The sequence below is a fragment of the Heteronotia binoei genome, chromosome 13 (genome assembly GCF_032191835.1).
Source record: "Heteronotia binoei isolate CCM8104 ecotype False Entrance Well chromosome 13, APGP_CSIRO_Hbin_v1, whole genome shotgun sequence".
In the NCBI taxonomy this organism is placed as follows: domain Eukaryota; kingdom Metazoa; phylum Chordata; class Lepidosauria; order Squamata; family Gekkonidae; genus Heteronotia; species Heteronotia binoei.
The window spans coordinates 34,372,213-34,390,844 of record NC_083235.1 but is presented as its reverse complement, the minus strand read 5'-3'; the positions used below and the strand labels follow the sequence as shown (position 1 = coordinate 34,390,844).

The 18,632-nt window shown below is 42.8% G+C and overlaps 1 protein-coding gene across 1 annotated transcript; it reads left to right on the top strand.

Moving 5' to 3' along the window:
• Positions 1-2,890: 2,890 nt before the first annotated feature.
• Positions 2,891-18,432, top strand: LOC132581772 (keratin, type II cytoskeletal 6A-like). The gene is made up of 9 exons (XM_060253179.1): positions 2,891-3,588; positions 5,580-5,794; positions 9,277-9,337; positions 9,723-9,818; positions 12,014-12,178; positions 12,937-13,062; positions 16,364-16,584; positions 17,654-17,688; positions 17,804-18,432. Exons 1-9 carry the CDS (start codon positions 3,013-3,015, stop codon positions 18,118-18,120), a joined length of 1,812 nt encoding a protein of 603 aa, XP_060109162.1. The 5' UTR covers positions 2,891-3,012; the 3' UTR covers positions 18,121-18,432.
• Positions 18,433-18,632: the final 200 nt, after the last annotated feature.

Below are 18,632 nucleotides of genomic sequence, written 5' to 3'. Positions count from 1 at the left end.
AGAGCCCTGTGTGCACATTTCAGGGGCCCTAAAGGTAAAGGCAGTCCCCTGTGCAAGCACCAGTCATTTCTGACTCTGGGGTGACGTCGCATCACAATGTTTTCATGACAGACTTTTTATGGGGTGGTTTGCCATTGCTTTCCCCAGTCATCTACACTTCCCCCCCCCCCCAGCAAGTTGGGTACTCATTTTACCGACCTCGGAAGGATGGAAGGCTGAGTCAACCTGGAGCCGACTACCTGAACCCAGCTTCTGCCGGGATCGAACTCAGATTGTGAGCAGAGAGCTTGGACTGCAGTACTGCAGCTTTACCACTCTGCACCACGGGGCTCACTAGTTCAGTGGCCCTAAACTGGGCCAAATATTTTAGAATGCTCCACACACATCAGAGCTCTGAAGATGCTTAGGAACTGGTCAATGGGCCACCATTGAGCAATCCCAAACATGTACCCTACCACTGAGGTCAGACCCTTCACAGCAGTTGCAAAATGCAGTAAGAATTTCAAGTCTCAATGTACAGGGCATGTGTGTATTCAGTGGTCAGATTTGATTTTGACTTTTAATACTCTAATGCTGGCCCCTCCCACACTGGATGAAGAAATGGCCAGAAGGGACAGCAAAAGTGGTTTGCTGAGAACACCCAAGGAGTAAGGCTCTCCCAAGCTCCTACAGTTTTCCAAGATTAGAGCACCCCCTTGCTACAATCTAGGCTTGCCCATGCAACTGAAGTGTCGCTCCAACGAATATTAATACACAATAACATATTCTTAAGTGAGCCTCAGGTGCAAATGACTCACGCTATTGGCAGCATGCGGTGACAGGAATGCCTGGAAACGAAACAAATTGTGCAAACACCTTTTAGATTTTTCCGATTGCTATGAGAAAAGAAATTGGCTTTTGATTCAGGTTCTATCAAGTCTTCCGATAGATTGGAGAAGTGGAAAGAAGAAGAAGATGAAGAAGCTAACTAATCTATTAAAGCGATCACTTTTCAACAATGAGACGATGCTGATGTTCCCATCATGCTGATGCCTTTCAGCTATTCAGTCTCTGGGCTTGTATCTCACACGTCTGACTATGCAACTCCTTCTTTCATTGCAAGCTTCTGCAATCCTAGTCTTTCTGTGCAGCTCTGCAGAAAGCTGCAATGAAACCAGGGACATCAGCATCATGGAAACATGCTGATGGTATCAATTAATGTGTTCCTCCAATTTGAGTAGCAGAGTGGGTTCCGTGGGACTCCAAGGTGGTTTTCCATCCAAATGTGAAGCAGGTTGAGACTTGCTCGCCCTTGAATAAAATAAGAGCACCCTGTGCTCTCAAACCATGCTTGCAGCCACTTGAACATGACACATTCAAGCCAAGGAAGCAGATTCAATTCAAGATACATGAGCTGACATCACAGTCCAACTGCTAAGTTATGCTCTTGGCATTTTATTGGGAGCTCAGAAACATTTCAAAGGGATCATATTTCTTCATTCTATATTACTTCCTTAAGGTTTCTGCATTACTGAAAATCAAGATACAGTACAATTACGGAAAGGACATGCACATAACGAAGTCTCACAACTGAATGGTTTAAGAATTAAATGTCCATTAAGAAACTTATAACAGCGAGTCGGAGATGCTGATCGTTAACTTATTTTTCAGGATTTCCTCCAAAAACCATAACAAATCTTTTAAAACCACAAAGGCAGGTTTTTAAACAGAATATTTAATTGATAATAATAGTAATATAAACATCGGCTTAACCCAACATTCAGCCCCTGCCCAACAACGCAATGATTCTGAGGGAAAATATTATTAGAATTCACCTGAATTCTGTTTCTAGTCTCACAATGCCAGTTATGAACACAACTTCCAGCGCACTTGAAATCTTTGAAATGCCCTTTGAAATCTTACACAAAGATAATTAACAGCATATGAAGATTGTTCCTCTGTTACAGCTGAATGTTTGGGTCTCCTAAGGCAATGGAATCCAGTTGGATGGAGTGCTAGATTCTGCTCTGAAGGAGAATCCAGTTCTAGCCCCTGCTCTGAGTAGCCTCTTTGCATAAATCAGAGGGTAGCCCATCTTCTTCAAAGGACCCTAACAACATATGCTTTGCATGAGGAAGATGAGGAAAATAAATAAATAAAATCTTGTGCATTTCTACTGAATGGATCTTAGGTAGAAAGGTGAGGAAAGACCTTTCCTTGCCTGAGATCTTGGAGAGCTGCGGCAGTTGAAATAGACAATGCTTGCCTCAAAGCACTGAAGATCTGTCTCAGTCTGAGGCGCTTTCATTATCCAATCTAATTCATTGGGAAGTCAGAAATTTATGAAGCATGAAACACTATACACAGTTTTTAAAAGTTGATTAAATACACAATGGAGATCAAACTGTTGTATATGGCAAATCCTTCATACCCATCACTGCCTGAAAAAGACCAAAGAAGGAAACCAAGTTGTGCCTGTTTTAGCTCCTGTCCTTTCTGAAGTCTCACTGAAGACCTTGGAATGGTGGAGTAATTAAAATCCACATAACATGCTGCGGTGCTCAGGTCTTACAGTATGGTCCTCTCCCTTCCCTTGAGCATACAGAATCTTAACATGAAGAGTTGAAAATCCCAAATATGCCAACACTGTGGTTATAATCTCATTTCCCATTTCTTTGTAATTTATGGCACACCCTCCTTGAAAAAGGGAAAATTCCTATTCCTTCAGTGCCTCCCTCCCTGTCTGCAGACGATGTCTCTCCCCCTCCCCACCCCCGCCTTCTTACTGTCAAGTAGGTGTGTTTAATGAGACAAGTTGCTGCAAGGCAAGCCTATGAACACATCAGATTGCCTTGAATCTCTTGCCAGGTTTTTTTTCCTCCCCCAAGCACATAAAAGGGGAGATTTCCCGCTCCTCTATATCAGAGGGGTTCTGCCTCCTTCGTTCTCTGCTCTTTCTCTGAAGCTCTGCTTGTAGCCCAAACCTTTCCTTGCATTTTTTCCCATCCCTCTCTGAACACCACCACCATCACTATGAGTCGTATCTCCTATAGAACATCCTCTGGAGGAGGCAGCAGGGGCTTCTCCTCTGGTTCTGCCATTGTTGGTGGCAGTGGTGGTGGAGGCGGGAGATCAAGTTTTAGCTCATACTCTGTTTCTCGGGTTGGAGGTACAAGAGTTGGAGGTGGAGGTGGTGGCTATGGACACGGTGGTGGCTTTGGCAGTCGAAGCATGTACAGCCTAGGTGGAAACAAACGAATTTCTTATGGTGGAAATTACCGATCAGGTTTCGGTGGTGGTTATGGTGCTGGTGGAGGGGCTGGATTTGGTTTTGGTGGTGGCGCAGGTGGTGCTGGTGGTGCAGGTTTTGGTTTCGGTGGACCAGGGTTTGGAGTTCCTGGATCTGCCTTTGCAGTAGGTGCTCCAGGTTTTGGTGGAAGACCAGGGTTTCCCATTTGCCCACCTGGTGGAATTCAAGAGGTGACTGTCAACCAGAATCTCCTGCAACCACTCCACCTGGAGATTGACCCAGAGATTCAAAAAGTGCGCACACAAGAGAGGGAGCAGATCAAGACACTCAACAACAAATTTGCCTCTTTTATTGACAAGGTAAGTACACAGATTAATTGAATATTGGAGAGTTTTACTTCTTGAATATTGGGGGCTTTTCTACATCTGAGGGGACTTATCCCACAGTCAATTCCTTCTCCCACTGCAGTGGTTTGAGATTACTTATAACATGCAAAGAGTGGTTGCTTCTCCATGATGTCACAGCATAAGTAGGGATGGATAAGAATGGACCAGTGACCTTTTTTTCTCCCCTAGAATGGTTATGCACGTGCAATTGTTAAGTTGTTAAGTTACTTTATCCTTTATAGCAAAGATGGCTGTATAACATCCAGGCATAATGTCTCATGATGACTCAGTGGTACAGCATCAGCTTTGCCTGCAGAAGGTACTAGGCTCAATTCTCTGCATCTCCAGATAAAAGGTTCTGGTAGTAGGTGATATAGGAGACCTCTCCCTGAAATCTTGGGAAGCCACTGGCAGAGTAGCCAATGCTGACCTTGATAGACAAATGGTCTGAATCAATTTAAGGCAGCTTCATGTGATCAGTTTCTGGGAAATATGTGGCTTCCAGCAATATAGAAATGGGCATCCTTGTTTTATGGTATAACTGATGCCACACTAGTCACCATATAGGGAGAAATGAAGACCTGACTACTTTAATTATTAAACAGCTTCAAGAAATTGTCCCCAGTATTCTGGCCTGATGCCCTTAAGCCACGTCTGTTTCCCAAAAGAATGTGCATCTTCAAAGCAGAGAAAACCCACACTAGTATAGTAGGGATGTCCCTGCTTCAGAAATTGAGGGGGGAGGCCAGGGACAAGAACTTTATTCATGAGCTGCAATTAAAATACTGTGGAAACTGCAATTGCTTCAGAGTCTATGATCTGTGTGAATCAACTGAGTAGATTTAGAAAACAGATTATTTTGTCCAAAAATTAGACTTTTCATGCTGCTTGGTAGTCCTTTGTTATTTTTTGTTATTAGTTATGGTTTTGGTAATAGTTTGTGTGATAAAACACGTCTTTGTTACATGCTTGGCATTCAGAGGAGCCAATATGATGGCACAGCTCTTCTTGGAGAAAAGGAGAAGTTTTAAAAATGCAATAAATTTATTTATTTATTTTATTTCTTTGGCTTATATCCTGCCCTCCCTGCCGAAGCAGGCTCAAGGGCAGCTTACATTCCATAAAAAGTCATATAAAAACCAGTATCGATATAAACCTCAATCATAAAAATACAGAATAAATGACATGCACCAAGGGGAAATGCATTTTAAAAGGCATGCATATGTCAGTCTGTTTCATGTCGCTTGGAGAAAAGTTAATTTCCCATTATACTTCTGACAAAATTTCAGTAGACACCAACTGGTGTCCCTATTAGCCATCAATTAAATTATGTTGGTCCATGTTTGTAGAGGAGCTGGTGATAATGTTTCAGTCCCCAAACAGGGATTGCTAGTGTTCCAGAGCACTTTTCAAAATTCTATCTGTACCTTCTCTATCCATTCTCTTTGCTGAACAAAGTTTGAGTCCAGTGGCACTTTTAAGACCAACAAAGTTTTGTTCAAGATATAAGCTCTCATGGGCACACACACTTCTTCATGAAAGCTTATACCTCTAATAAAACTTTGTTGGTCTTAAAGGTACTATTGGATTCAAACTTTGTTCTGTTGCTTCAGACCAACATGGTTACTCACTTCAGTCATTCTCTTTGCTTTTATCCTTAGCATTTTTATCCTTCGTTATATATTATCCTTTGGGTTTTTTGCATGCTCTTATGTAAACACATGGCTCTTTAAAGAGAGAAGCAAAAGAAAAGTCTCTGCCCCCCAGGAGTTTGAAATCTAGATTGAAAATAGATGTATGTAGGTGACCTTTCAGCTGGGGTTTAAGACTAAAGCTCCATAGAAGAGTGGTGCTTTTCATCTCTCTCTCTTACACACACATACCTTGGACAGCATCCTTTCCCTTCCAGTGGATGCATAGTTTGCTATCCAATATTACCAACCCTTCCCTCTTCTTTCTTGCAGGTCCGATTCCTGGAACAACAGAATAAAGTCCTTGAAACCAAATGGGCACTCTTACAAGAACAGGGGACAACTGTTCGGCGAAACACCATGGAACCCCTTTATGAACAATATATCACTAATCTTAGGAGGCAACTTGATGGTTTAGTGGGTGAACGGGGAAGGCTGGATTCAGAACTGAGGAACATGCAAGATATGGTGGAAGACTACAAAAACAAGTAAGCCTCTTGTGTCCACCCCAGGTTGCATGACAGGGAACATTCTTTTTTATTCTTATGTGCATTGCTTTCTAGATAGACAGACCAATCTTTTGCATGTTTTGTCTAAATTCAAGTAAAAGCATATTGGACTGCAATCTTAGATAGGTAAGAATGTGCATATATAAACTGGCTAACACATTCTAGCCTGCTCTAAAGTGCAATATGTATATATATGAAAGGAAAGGTCCCCTGTGCAAGCACCAGTCGTTTCTGACTCTGGGGTGATGTTGCTTTCACAAAGTTTTCACGGCAGACTTTTTACAGGGTGGTTTGCCATTGCCTTCCCCAGTCATCTACGCTTCCCCCCCCCCGCCCCCAGCAAGCTGGGTACTCATTTGACCAACCTCGGAAGGATGGAAGGCTGAGTCAACCTTGAGCGGGCTACCTGAAAACCCAGCTTCCACTGGGGATCGAACTCAGGTCATGAGCAGAGCTTAGGACTGCAGTACTGCAGCTTTAACACTCTGCGCCACGGGAAATCCTGTACTCTTCCCCTGCATCCCTTTGATTTGGCAACAAGTTAAGTTTCCACCTTATTGGCCAGAGTGAACTGTATGCTGGTCTAAAGACCATATTAAACAACTACTGATACTTGTTAGTTAGGCGGGTATCTGAGATTTAAATCTTATACCAGGGGTGGCCAACAGTAGCTCTCCAGATGTTTTTTGCCTACAACTCCCATCAGCCCCAGCCAGCATGGCCAATGGACGGGGCTGATGGGAGTTGTAGGCAAAAAACATCTGGAGAGCTACCATTGACCACCCCTGTCCTACTGGTATTGCTCCAGACAGACTTTGCATCACTAATGTGTTCAGACTAGCTGAAAATTACATAGGTCAGTAAATTATATCAAAGTTATTGCTTGCATCTAACCAAACCACTTTTCTGGCCAAGGCTTGGCAGGGGTCATGTCTACAATATGTACCAGAGTACTGAAAACATCAGACATACAGCCATTTCTTAACTTCTGTTCACAGCATTGTAATATTGTGCTGAAATCCATGTTGATTCTTCCAAGCTCCTTCCCAGCATCATCTCTTCTTTTTTGAAAGTCATTTACTGGAAGACAAAATGAATAGAAAGCCTGGCATCAAAAGCTCTTACAAAGAACCTGCCAGATGCAAATCCTTCCTGTCTCATTTCTAGTGGATGCCAGCCCTACCATGTCTACTTGATGGGTTGACTGGGCCTGAAGTCATGAAATTTCATGAATGCTTCTACAGTAACAAGTTCCTTTTGCTAAGCCTAGCTAAAGAAGTGTGGATTAAATTAAATTCTTGGCATGAATTAGCACTACCCATTCCAGCTGTAGCAAAATTAAGGGTTGGATCCAGCCAGCTTTTTCATTCAATCTCACTTAATTCCCTTCCTTACTACAGCCACCACTCCACATGGTTTTTGCCCATGCAAGTTCCATGATTCCCAGCATAGTCCTTTTGTGATCAAGGGGACACTGACTCCTCTTCTTCTTTTTTTTTTCACTAGCAAAAAAGTTAGTTGGATTCAACCCATAGTATTTTAACAGCTGCAGCCAGTAACAACCAGGCCTCTTTCATAGATTTCATAGCAACCAACGTGAGTTTGACCCAAAGCATAGATTGGACAAACAGCTGCATATACCCACATAATATTCATGTTTCTGATTACAGCATATCTTATTAACTTTTAAGTGTATACCTAAAATAAATGTAATACAGGAAGCAGCCCTTGCTGTTCTTGTTACTGATGAGTATTGTGATCTACCCATATTGGTCAACAGAACTGATCTGTTGGGTTCAATGTCTCTGATCCACTAACTTGGATCAGTTGGTTCCAATGACTCTTTCTGCTAAATCTCCTTCAAGTGGAAAAAAGATCTTACCTGATAGAGTCTTAGTGGAAGGAAGTCACTGAAACTTGTTCATACAGTAGGCTGTGTCGTCCAATTAATCTCATGCCAAAAAAAGGACCAACCATTTACCATCCCCCTCCACCCATGTAGCCATACCATTGAGTGTCTCAAAGACAGACCATGTGCCCACTTAGACAGATAGTTCCAGCAGAACAGATAGTTCCACACTGCTGAAGAAAGCAAGTCATCACATCCTGTAGAAACTAGCAAAGAATAGGACAACTGGGAATATAGCTCTCCTCAGACTTTTTCTTCTGCATTATTTCAGTTTAACAGTCATCATGGGAATTATGAATTGTGGGAATGGTAGCTTTGTGAGGGTACTGAACATGGTCAATCATCGCTAGATCTGATCTTAGTATTCTCTTTCAGGACAGAATGATAGATAAACTAGGTTAAATCTGTAGTAAAAACATGACATTTAAGTATCTATACAGTTAAAGAATAATAGAATGCTATTGGGTTGGGTTGGGTTGGATCCAATGGAAAAGTTCACAGAAGGGTTTGGTGTAGTTGATCTTAGCTTTCCTTCTCCCTTCTCAAGAAGCCTGCTGTGACTGAACTGGTGCCTTCTTCATCTTCTAACAACTTGTATCAGCTGAGGAGGGAGAATTAGGCAATTTTACCTCACCTACCATTACTGCAACACATCCATTTGGTTTGCAAGGCTCCCTGATCATAGAATCATAGAGCTGGAAAGGACCTCCATGATCATCTAGAGATCCCTTCCAACTCTGATCCTTAGAAAAGATTTTCAAGCTACTGGGGGAAGGTGGAGAAAGATCTCTTCAAACAACCCTTTCCTCCATGAAGTTTCCAATGAATCCAACTCTTCATATCTGACTTGATATTTCAGAATATTGATTCAAAAATAAACTGACATTTCCCAGCAAGCTACTAAAGAATGAGGGTGGTTTCCATCAATTAAAAATTGGACACTTCTGCTAGTATCTACCTGCAGTTTTATAGAGAAATGTATCACACATGAGAGGAACTTCAGATGGCCAGACGCTCATGTGATCGTTTTCTACCATATTTTTATCTCACTCTCCTCCAAAGAGCTGCCCCCTTCTTCATTATATGCTCTCAGAAATCCCATGAGGCAGGTTGGACTGGGAGAAAAAGAATGCCTGACTGACAGCCATCCAGTAAGCTTCCTATCTGACTGTAAATTTGGACCTATATCTCTCTGGTCCTAGTCTCTAACCACTATGCAACACTGGCTTTAATTATAGTCACCCATGGAATCCATGGTCCTGTATATCCATCCAGCAGTCCTAATGAAAACTATGCAACATGCAGATAGAGTTTCTGCAAGTTCTAATAACTTGGAAGTAAAATGGGATTAATTTTCGAAAGTATACGTGGAAATGGAGCAGCCAGTCTCCATGGACCAAATGGCATGGGAGAACATTCACAAAAAGTGGACTGAAAAACAACCTACTAGTTGGCTGATTTGGCTGTCATTATACTCATGTCTCCTCTCTCTATGATAGGTACTTGTATTGAAACATGCTGATGAAGTCTTTTCTCTCGGTTGTTTCAACAGATATGAAGAAGAGATTAACAGGCGTACAGGTGCAGAGAATGAATTTGTTGTGCTGAAGAAGGTAAGGATTATTTTTGTAATATGCACCCACTTTATACTAGGTTATATCAATGGCCCAACACCGCCCCAAATTGGTAGTCCTGAATTAGCTGATACCAGAGTCTCTGATATACCATGATAGCTAAACCCTTCAGTTTACCACGTTAATGTTTTTTTCTTCCAAAGTTAATGTTTTTTCTTCCACTCTCCCACTGCACTCTAACTCATAAGGATCACAAGAATCACACAGTCCTTGTGTAGTTTGACAGATAATTAGAAATTAGAGCCAACCAAATATGTGGAATACAGAATTCTTCAAGAGATGAAATGAATGGCAGGACTTGTTCAGCTTCTGAAAAAAAAATGGTCTTTTTGAATGCAAATGATTTTCCCTATGTTTTCTGCAGGATGTTGATAGCGCCTATATGAACAAGATTGAACTTGGCGGCAAATCAGACTCACTGACTGATGAAATTGAGTTCATGAAAGCACTTTTTGAGGCGGTGAGCATCTGACTTTGGGTACCCCATATTTCTATCCCCTAGAGCTGGAACTAAACATATGAAATCACACTCCTGATCCATCTAAGCCAGTAATGTTTAGTCTAACTTACAGCTCTTCTCAAGGACTTTCCCAGCTCTGTTAGCTTGAGGTGCCATGGATTGAACCTGAGACATCCTACCTGCGTAGAAAGCTATGTTTTTCTTCCAAGGAGCTCAGGACAGTGTATGTGGTTCTTTTTTCTGTCCCTACAACAGCCCTGTGAGGTATGGTAGGTTAAGAGAGGATGACTGGCCCAAGGTCAACCAATAGGGACACCAGCCTCCAGGTGGGACTTGGGGTCTCCTAGAATTACAGCTCATTTCCAGACTACTAAATTCAGTTCCCCTGGAGAAAATGGATGATTTGGAAGGTAGACTCTATGACATGCTATGCTGTTGAGGTTCCTGTCCTCCCAAGGCTCCACCTCCAGATTCCCAGAGTTTTCAAACCTGGAGCTGGCAATCCTAACCCCACCTTCTGCTGGTGTCTGGGGAGGACCTGGCAGTCAATGAGTTTCATAGCAAGCAGGGTTCTGAGCCCAGGTCTCCATTCTTTTATCCCAACACTGTAAAGACTGCACCTCATTGTCCTTTGGGATATACGTGTGTACTCTTCTGTGGGAAATTTCAAATCATATTCCCCCTCCTTTGGACATGTCGCATTTCCCAGTGAGTTCTTTCCCCCTCCACCCACCTTTTTACTTGAAGAGACAAATGGATTTTTAGGCAAGTAGAGACGCAGTGACATCAATTATCACATCTTGTGCAACATAAGCCCGATTTCCTCCAGCTATTACGGGATCAAGACAAGTGAAACTGTATTTGACTAAATCATCTCCTTTGGGACAATGTCTAGTCTGAACTTGAGGACTGCCAGTAGTAAGAAATCCACCCTCTTCCTTGGCAGGCTATCTGAGTCATCTTAATCACTCTGATTGAGAAATGTTTGCAATAAATTGAATCTGTTCAGTCTGCGTTTACCTTTCATCTACTGAGTTAGGTAATCACAATATTCTGCCATAGCACCATGGAGACCGTGTATGGGACGTCACAGACCATTTAAGTCTTGGCAGTATAAGAACATGCTTTCAAATGGCATAAATGTTGCAGCGTGGACCCCTTCTTTCCTGTCATCTTTGTACAATACATTCCAGTGCATCAGAATTGTTGATTAGGTTGCAGATTTCAGTAATGCCAAATTGAATAACCTGCACAATGATGCTGTTTCATTGGTGCCAGCATGTGAAATGTCAAAGATTCAAAATGCAAGCTTCCCAGGGTCCTTTTCATGCAGGTTTTGATAACAATCAAAACAAGTACTTGAATTTTGGAAGCCGACTCCTTTGTTAAGCAAAAGGGCCCTGAATTATTGTAGCTCAGGCAGAACTCCTAGAGTGGCATCCATTTCTGAGAGATAATGCAAATATTTCAGAGGAAATGTAACCAGTGGCTGAAGATGCACATCAAAAGATAGTCCAATGAGACTTCAACGAACGCCACAATTTGAGTGGGGATGTCTAGTCTGTAGCTATGCTGGCTCCATGATTGGAAAGCAGTTTCCAGTTTAAGCTCCCTCTTGTTGGATTAGGATAATTGTCCCTATAACAATGCATGCAACTGGTTCAGACAAGTCCTGTACATTTGGCTTTTGAAATACCACTTTGATGGATAGTTCTTTTTTAATTGTTGAAATATTGTTGATGAATTTAAAAACAGTAACATTATCTAGTAAGCTCCTAACATAATGTATCCCTTCTTTGAGGCCCTCTCTTTTTTGCTGGTTTTCAAGTCAAGAGACATCCAGAGGTCATTTGCCATTCCTTGTTTCTATGGTAGAAACCCTGGGTTTACTTGGCTGTCTCCCCGCTTAGCTACCAATATCTCACCTGCTTAGCTACCAATATCTCACAAAATTAGGCTAGCCTGGGCCATCCAAGTTAGGGATTCAAGGTCCCTACACCCAACCAAGTAAGCCCAGGGAATGTTGCAGAAAATGTTGAGGCCATATTCAGGCTAGGAGGCTTAGTTAAGATTTTCATTTTCTGAAATAGTTTTCAGCAGTACTCTGACCAGATGTGACTTCAACTGTCTTCAGAAAAACTGCCCTCATTCTGTCCTCTACGTATCAGCTGAGTCAATTTGGGTCTTCCTTGCAGGAATTAGCTCAGATGCAGCAGCAGGTATCTGACACCTCTGTTGTGTTATCGATGGACAACAACAGAAACCTAGACTTGAACAGCATCATCGCTGAAGTCAAAGCACAGTATGAAGACATTGCCAACAGGAGCCGAAGCGAAGCTGAATCATGGTATCAATCCAAGGTAAATGGCTTTGCCAAGAAACTAATGGAAGATCTATAGTAATCACAAAATTTCCAATCAAAAGAAATTAGATGTGGATTCAGGGGACATGAGTACAGGGGGCATCCACTTCCACCTGTCCTGACTTACCCAACTGGACTTTCTCAGGTAGATACTTGGGTGGTGAACTGGCCCTGGTTTTATCATGTTGTTAGCTGTCCTTCTCTTGCTATTCAGAACTTTTCCTATGATTAGATGGGAGGAAATGGCTGTCTAAGGCAACAGACATGGGAGTGTCAATAATTTTTGCTGCCCTTTGATGTGTTCCAGCATTTTTACTGGCAGTATGTGTTTGGGGGCACTTAGATGTCCTGTTTGAAGCCCACAAATGTGTGACAGAGGTCTATTTCTGCTTAATTTCTCTTTCGAATGACAAGCTTCCAGTCCTCACAATCTATTCCCACAAGAACTTCCTTGTGAAAGGCTTTTGGAGCTGCAAACAGGGGGCAGAAATAGGGAAGCTGTGGAAACCCTTTTATGCATAGAAATTATAGGTGGGATCCACAATAACTTTCATCTGAGTAGGAACTTCCAGATTTGGCTATCTGATCTGAGGAAGAGTCTCTTCTCATTAGCACAAAGTGATACACCAGACCATGAAGGATGAGATCACAGTTCCCCCTTCCTTCCCTGATGTCTCTATGCCGGTGAGATTTCCTTTTCTTCACCATGCTAACCATAAATTTTGCATTCTATGCCTTTTTCTTCCTGAACATCAGTATGAAGAGCTGCAGGTCTCTGCTGGGAGACACGGGGATGACCTCCGCAACACAAAGACAGAAATTGCAGAACTTAACCGGATGATCCAGAGGCTGCGAAGTGAAATAGACGCCTTGAAGAAACAGGTACTGGGGAGACTTTGTGTCTGGTTGCATTGCATTTTGCACATAGAGGCCTGGGACATGTGTTTGTCAGTTTAGCAGATGGACAATCCTTTCTTCCATACAATCATGTACAGGCAGCCATTTGTTGTGGGAGAACCAGGCATCTTTTTTCAAGGGAACATGCCACACAGAGAGAACAGCAGAATGTCAGAGAGAAGACTAGATTAAACCCTTTTCATACATATGCTATTTTATGTCGGGAGTTTTGTGCCACGCAGAAGCAATGAAACATACATATTATTGTTGCTGTTACCACCACCACCATCATCAATTTGACTTACTTAATCACCCCATCCTGGCCTAGACTGGGCTCTGGGTGATGTACATCAAGTAAAAACACAAGTTAAAAATAAAAGTCAATACACAGGCAAAACAACATAACAATACAAATTAAGCAATAAAATTTCAACACAAAAAAAATCAAAATCTCCCTCCTAGCCTAATACAATTCAATCCAGAAAGCTTTCTGCCACTAGCCTGTGCCTGCTATATAAGAGACCCAGTGCATCAAATAAAATGTTGACTTCCAATCTGAGAGAGCCAGGTTCAAATCCCCACTTGTGCCATGGAAGCTTGCTGGATGACCTTGGGCCAGTCACACACTCTCAGCCTAACCCACTTCACAGCGTCATTATTGCGACAGTAAAAGAGAGGATGGGAGAAAAGCATTGTAAGCCTCTTTGAGGCCTCGCTGGGGATAAAAGAGGGATTTTAAAAAAGCTTATTATCCTAAAATGTTGTGCTGCAAAGAAACCAAGCTGTAAGGTTGGTTTAATTACCTAAATCTGATTTTAATAATTTTTTCCATATAACCAAGCTACGTCTCCTCAACTAGTCTGTAGTGCCATGCTGATAATCATCCAGATAATATTGTTCTCATGGCATAAGCACCACAGGGAAGCTATGCAAAAGCATAGAACAAAAGTATGACTTGTCTGTGCAGTGCCTCCTGGGCACTGCAAATGAGATCAGGGATCTCTGCCATTTCCCCTGAGGTATCGCTCTGGCAGGCAGTACAGAAAAAGTGGTTCCCACCATGGAACTCTCACACAAAGTGTCCAACTGATTCCTGGCAATATATTAAACCCAAGATTAATAAAATGTTAATTTTCTCTAATGTCAGCATAGACAGTGGAAAAGACAAGGAATTAACCTCTTTATTATATGGTCAACAAACCTTTCTTCACTTCACAGGTTTTTACTGAAATAACTCCATTTTGGTCTGTTGCTGTAACAAAAGGCCAGCTCACCCAAGTACCAGAGGTGTACAACAAGGCTGTGTACTCACTTCCTTTTCTGTTAACCTTTGTTTGAGCAATCTGTTTCCGGTTGGAAAAAAGCTTATTCCTGTCCTCCAAAATTAGCTATCAGTAAAAGCCAGACTACACATTATAGGTGGGCATGGGACAACCCAGGCAATGGCCACCAGTGCCTTTCAGATGAGAATTTAGCAGTTGAAAAATTGCTCCCAAAAACTGTTCCAATTGATTCTGATCAGGAACATGATGCAGAGGCACTGTGCAGTCTTGACTCCCCACACACACCTTTTCAAGTGCCAAAATACTCGTTTGGGAGGGGGTGGGCTGTTGAAAATTATAATAAAAGTTATGGGCAAGGAATATCACAGTGGGCAAACAGCAGTTTCAATTGCATTTCTCTAAGCCTGGTTTTATAAATAGCATTTCCACCCTCTCATGTAACCAAGCTTTATCTGATAATGTCAGATTTAATGCAATTCTCATTGTACAAGAGCCACAGGATGTCTACACAAAGACTTCAACAAACCAGTTACTCGCTTTATAATGCCTCTCGGGCATCGCAAATGAAATCAGGGTTCTCCTCCTCCACTTTTCCCTAGGTAGTGCCAGACGTGTAAAATGGGCCACACCCTCCAAAGTTCATCTAAGGAGACCCAGCTTCCATTATCCAGTCTTCAAATATTACTGCAATATTAATTGCCATTAACATCACAATAAGCAATACAGAAGACATAAAATGCTGACATTCGGGGGTGGGGAATCATTCCAATGTGGTATTGACTTCTGGAATAATTCCCATGGAAGTGTCCATGTCAAAAGCCATTCCACTGAGCCAGAAGTGGTCTACAGTAATGGACTTGCACTAGCATGACACTTACATAGGGGAAAAGTGGAAGATCATCCTTGATCCCACCACTGCATGGGTGGCTCTACTGTTTGTGCACTCAGTTCACTACTGATTCCGCTGAATCTGGAAAACTGAGCAGCTCATGCAAACATGAGTGCACACATGAGAGCCACATGAATAAGTGAAGCTACCTTATTCTGAGCCGCACAATTGGTCTATCCAGGTCAGTGTGGTCAACTATGATTGGCAGCAGCTCTCCAGGGTCTTGGGCAGAGGTCTTTCGCATCACCTACTACCCGATTGTTTTAACTGGTGAGGCTGGGGATTGAGCCTGGGACCTTCTGCATCCCAAGCAGAGGCTCTGCCACAGAGCCACAGCCTTACCCCTAAGAACAAATGCAAGACCCTAGTCTATTTGTGCCAGATGGATGGAGATGCTTTCCCATCTGATTCCTTATGAAGTGGCAAACACCCTTATGGCATCTATGCCTCTGTATCAGCACTGGATGTCACACACACAGACCCCCATGATTATCTTTGTTGAAACATTCTCCCCCTCCATATTCATGCACATTCTATTGCAACAATTTCATTCATTCGCTTCATTCACCTGCCTTCCTCTCCAGTGGTTACCCAAAACTCCTCACCTTTTTTTATCCTCACAAGAAACCTGTGAGGTAGTTTAGACAGGGAGTGTGCAACTGGTCCAAAGTTCCCCAGCAAGTTTCCAATGAGGAGCGGGAATTCAAACCTAAGTCTCCCAGGTACTCATCAGAAACTCTAACTACCATACATGTGTAAGCCTCTGCAGGGTCGTTTCTGAAAGTATTCCCCAGATCCTAAACATTAAGTAGGAACCTCTCCATAGAATTCTGTTGATATCATTTGGCAGACGTGAGGGAAAGAATCTCGTTTTCCAGAGAACAAAGCCTTGAATAGCACTGGCTGTTTAGTGGAAGAACAGGGATAATTTCATTAACTGTTTCTATTGGCTCCTGATCAGTATGACTGAAAAGAGAGTTGTATCAAACTGTATATTCCACTGGTTTAAAGGGAATGATTCCCAGGATTGGGAAAGGGGAAAGATCAAACAGTGATAACAGTCTTGAAACCCATTGATTCATTGCATTAACTACTCCATTGTCCTGGTTTACAGTGTGCCAATCTCCAGGCAGCCATTGCCGAGGCTGAGGATCGTGGGGAACTGGCCCTCAAGGATGCAAGGCAGAAACTGAATGAGTTGGAGGAAGCCCTGCAGAAGACAAAGCAAGAACTTGCCCGGCAGCTCAAGGAATACCAGGAGCTCATGAATGTCAAGCTGGCCTTGGATATTGAGATTGCCACCTACAGGAAGCTGCTGGAGGGAGAAGAAAGCAGGTTGGTGGGGGCTCAAGTGTGAACAGCCATCTTGTGAAAAGTAGGCTTGGTAGTTTTGCTGTTGCTCGGCCCACGTTCTATCAAGCTATTTCTTTTCACATTTTCCAGCCCACAAGCATTCAGGCCATTCATACAGCTTCCCTAGAACTTCACCTTCTTCTCTGCTCTACTCTCAAATAGAAACTCTTTATTGCACTGAATTTGCCCCTGGTCGGTCTTTAAGTTTGTGTCACTGTTTACTTGATGCACCTCATCATTTCTTTAAGGAACAAAATCAAGGCCTTGATCCAACTGTACACATAATGGGTGAGATCACAAGAGAGATTTGGACCAATTTAGCCATGCCTCCCCTCCAGATTTAATGTGCATGATCACATGCACACATCTGCCTCCCGAGTCCCGCCTGTTCTTACCTCGTCTTAGGATGGGCTGGGACCGGATTAAATAGCTACCGGGTACTTCCCAGTAGCAAATCTCTAAATCATATATCGGGTGTGTTTCCTGGCTGTCTGAAAGGCTGTGTGCTCCTCATGTGCATGTGCGGCTGGTGCCTCTACCAGCAGCGAGGAGGCGGGCTGTGTGAATGCCTGGGCACGCATCAAAGAATACCAACTTTTTTTTTGTCTTCTTGTGCTGATCAGTAGGGGCACTAGGCCCAGCTCTATTGCTGTTCCCTCTCAAAACAGCTGACTACTACTTTTCTAGCAAGGCTCTCTTTGTGCAGCCCTGGCCACAAAGGATTGGGCAAAGGAACCCTTGGGCAGGGCATCTGGTTGTGTGTGTGGTTCTTCTTCCAGGTACTTGCATGTAGAAGCCTATTTCTACACACACATGCATGACATTAACAAAATTAAAACAAAGATGCTTTTTTGTAAAAGAAGTTTAAGAAAAGATTCACATGAATATGTGACAGAAAAATCATTGGTAATCCTGTTTTCCTGAGAAAACAGTACTACTTCTGAGTTCAAAATAGATTCATGATTACATTAAATAGACAACTAATCTGCTGAAAAGCTGAAGCATTTGCACAAATTTCTCCTAGTAATCTTTCCTTTCTTTCTTCTACTAGATTGTTCGGTGAAGGAGTTGGAAACGTGAGCGTCTGTAAGTAGCTCTTTCCTGTTTGTGACTACTTTTTTTTTTTAAAAAGGAGACTTTAAAGACTGATTATTCTTTTCAAGGAGGTGGAAAGCTAACTTTTTAAATACATGTTTTCCAGCTGTGGTCAGCAGCTCCACTGGATACGGCGGTGGAAGCCTTGCCTTAGGAGGAGGCGGAGGAGGACATGGTGTTGGTCTGGGAGGAGGACACGGCATTGGTTACGGAGGTGGCAGCGGCTACGGTGTTGGCGGCGGCAGCTACAGCATTGGAGGGGGAAGCGGGTTTGGCTCTGGTTATGGAAGTGGGGTCAGCGTGGGAGGCGGCAGCAGTTATAGCACTGGAGGAGGCCGTGTCTCCTCTGGGGGTGGGGGTGGAGGAAGCTCCAGTGTGAAAATTGTATCAAAAACCACCTCGACCAAGAAAACAGTCTATTAAAGGTTGACCACCACCCCCAACCTGAATAGGAGCACATTGCCATTTTGCAAGTGAAAGCCTCCAATCCGTTGTGTAAATAGCTTCTCAAAGCTCTTCCCCTCTGATCTTTCACCTTTTCCATATAAGGCTGGCCATTACATAGGTCCAGATGTTTGAACCCTAGTCTAGTGAGAGATTTCCATGGGCAGAGACAGGCTTGCAGTTGTGGATCAGCTGTACCCAGTTGTGCACAGTTGGATAAACAACCACAATGTGTGAACCCCATGTGTGAACCATGTTTAGTATTCTTCAAAGAAAGATTTAGGAGAAAAACAAAGTTCTCTGTACTCAGTGGGAGAAGAAGGGAAGCACATATTGCATCCCTAGGGGGAAATGTTAGAATGGGCTCTCCATGTAAATTGTTTTGTAGATTCACACAGCTAATCCAAGAACAATGCATAACCCAGTGTCTGGGATCCAGACTAAATTTTCCATCAGCAGAATGCAACTTTCCTGTCTTGCCCCCTTCCAGC

Excerpts from the sequence above, each read along its gene's own strand:
- LOC132581772 (XM_060253179.1), top strand. The coding sequence starts at position 3,013 with ATGAGTCGTATCTCCTATAGAACATCCTCTGGAGGAGGCAGCAGGGGC. Across the intron at positions 12,179-12,936 it reads AATCATGGTATCAATCCAAG|TATGAAGAGCTGCAGGTCTC; the intron begins GTAAATGGCTTT and ends CCTGAACATCAG. Across the intron at positions 17,689-17,803 it reads AGTTGGAAACGTGAGCGTCT|CTGTGGTCAGCAGCTCCACT; the intron begins GTAAGTAGCTCT and ends CATGTTTTCCAG.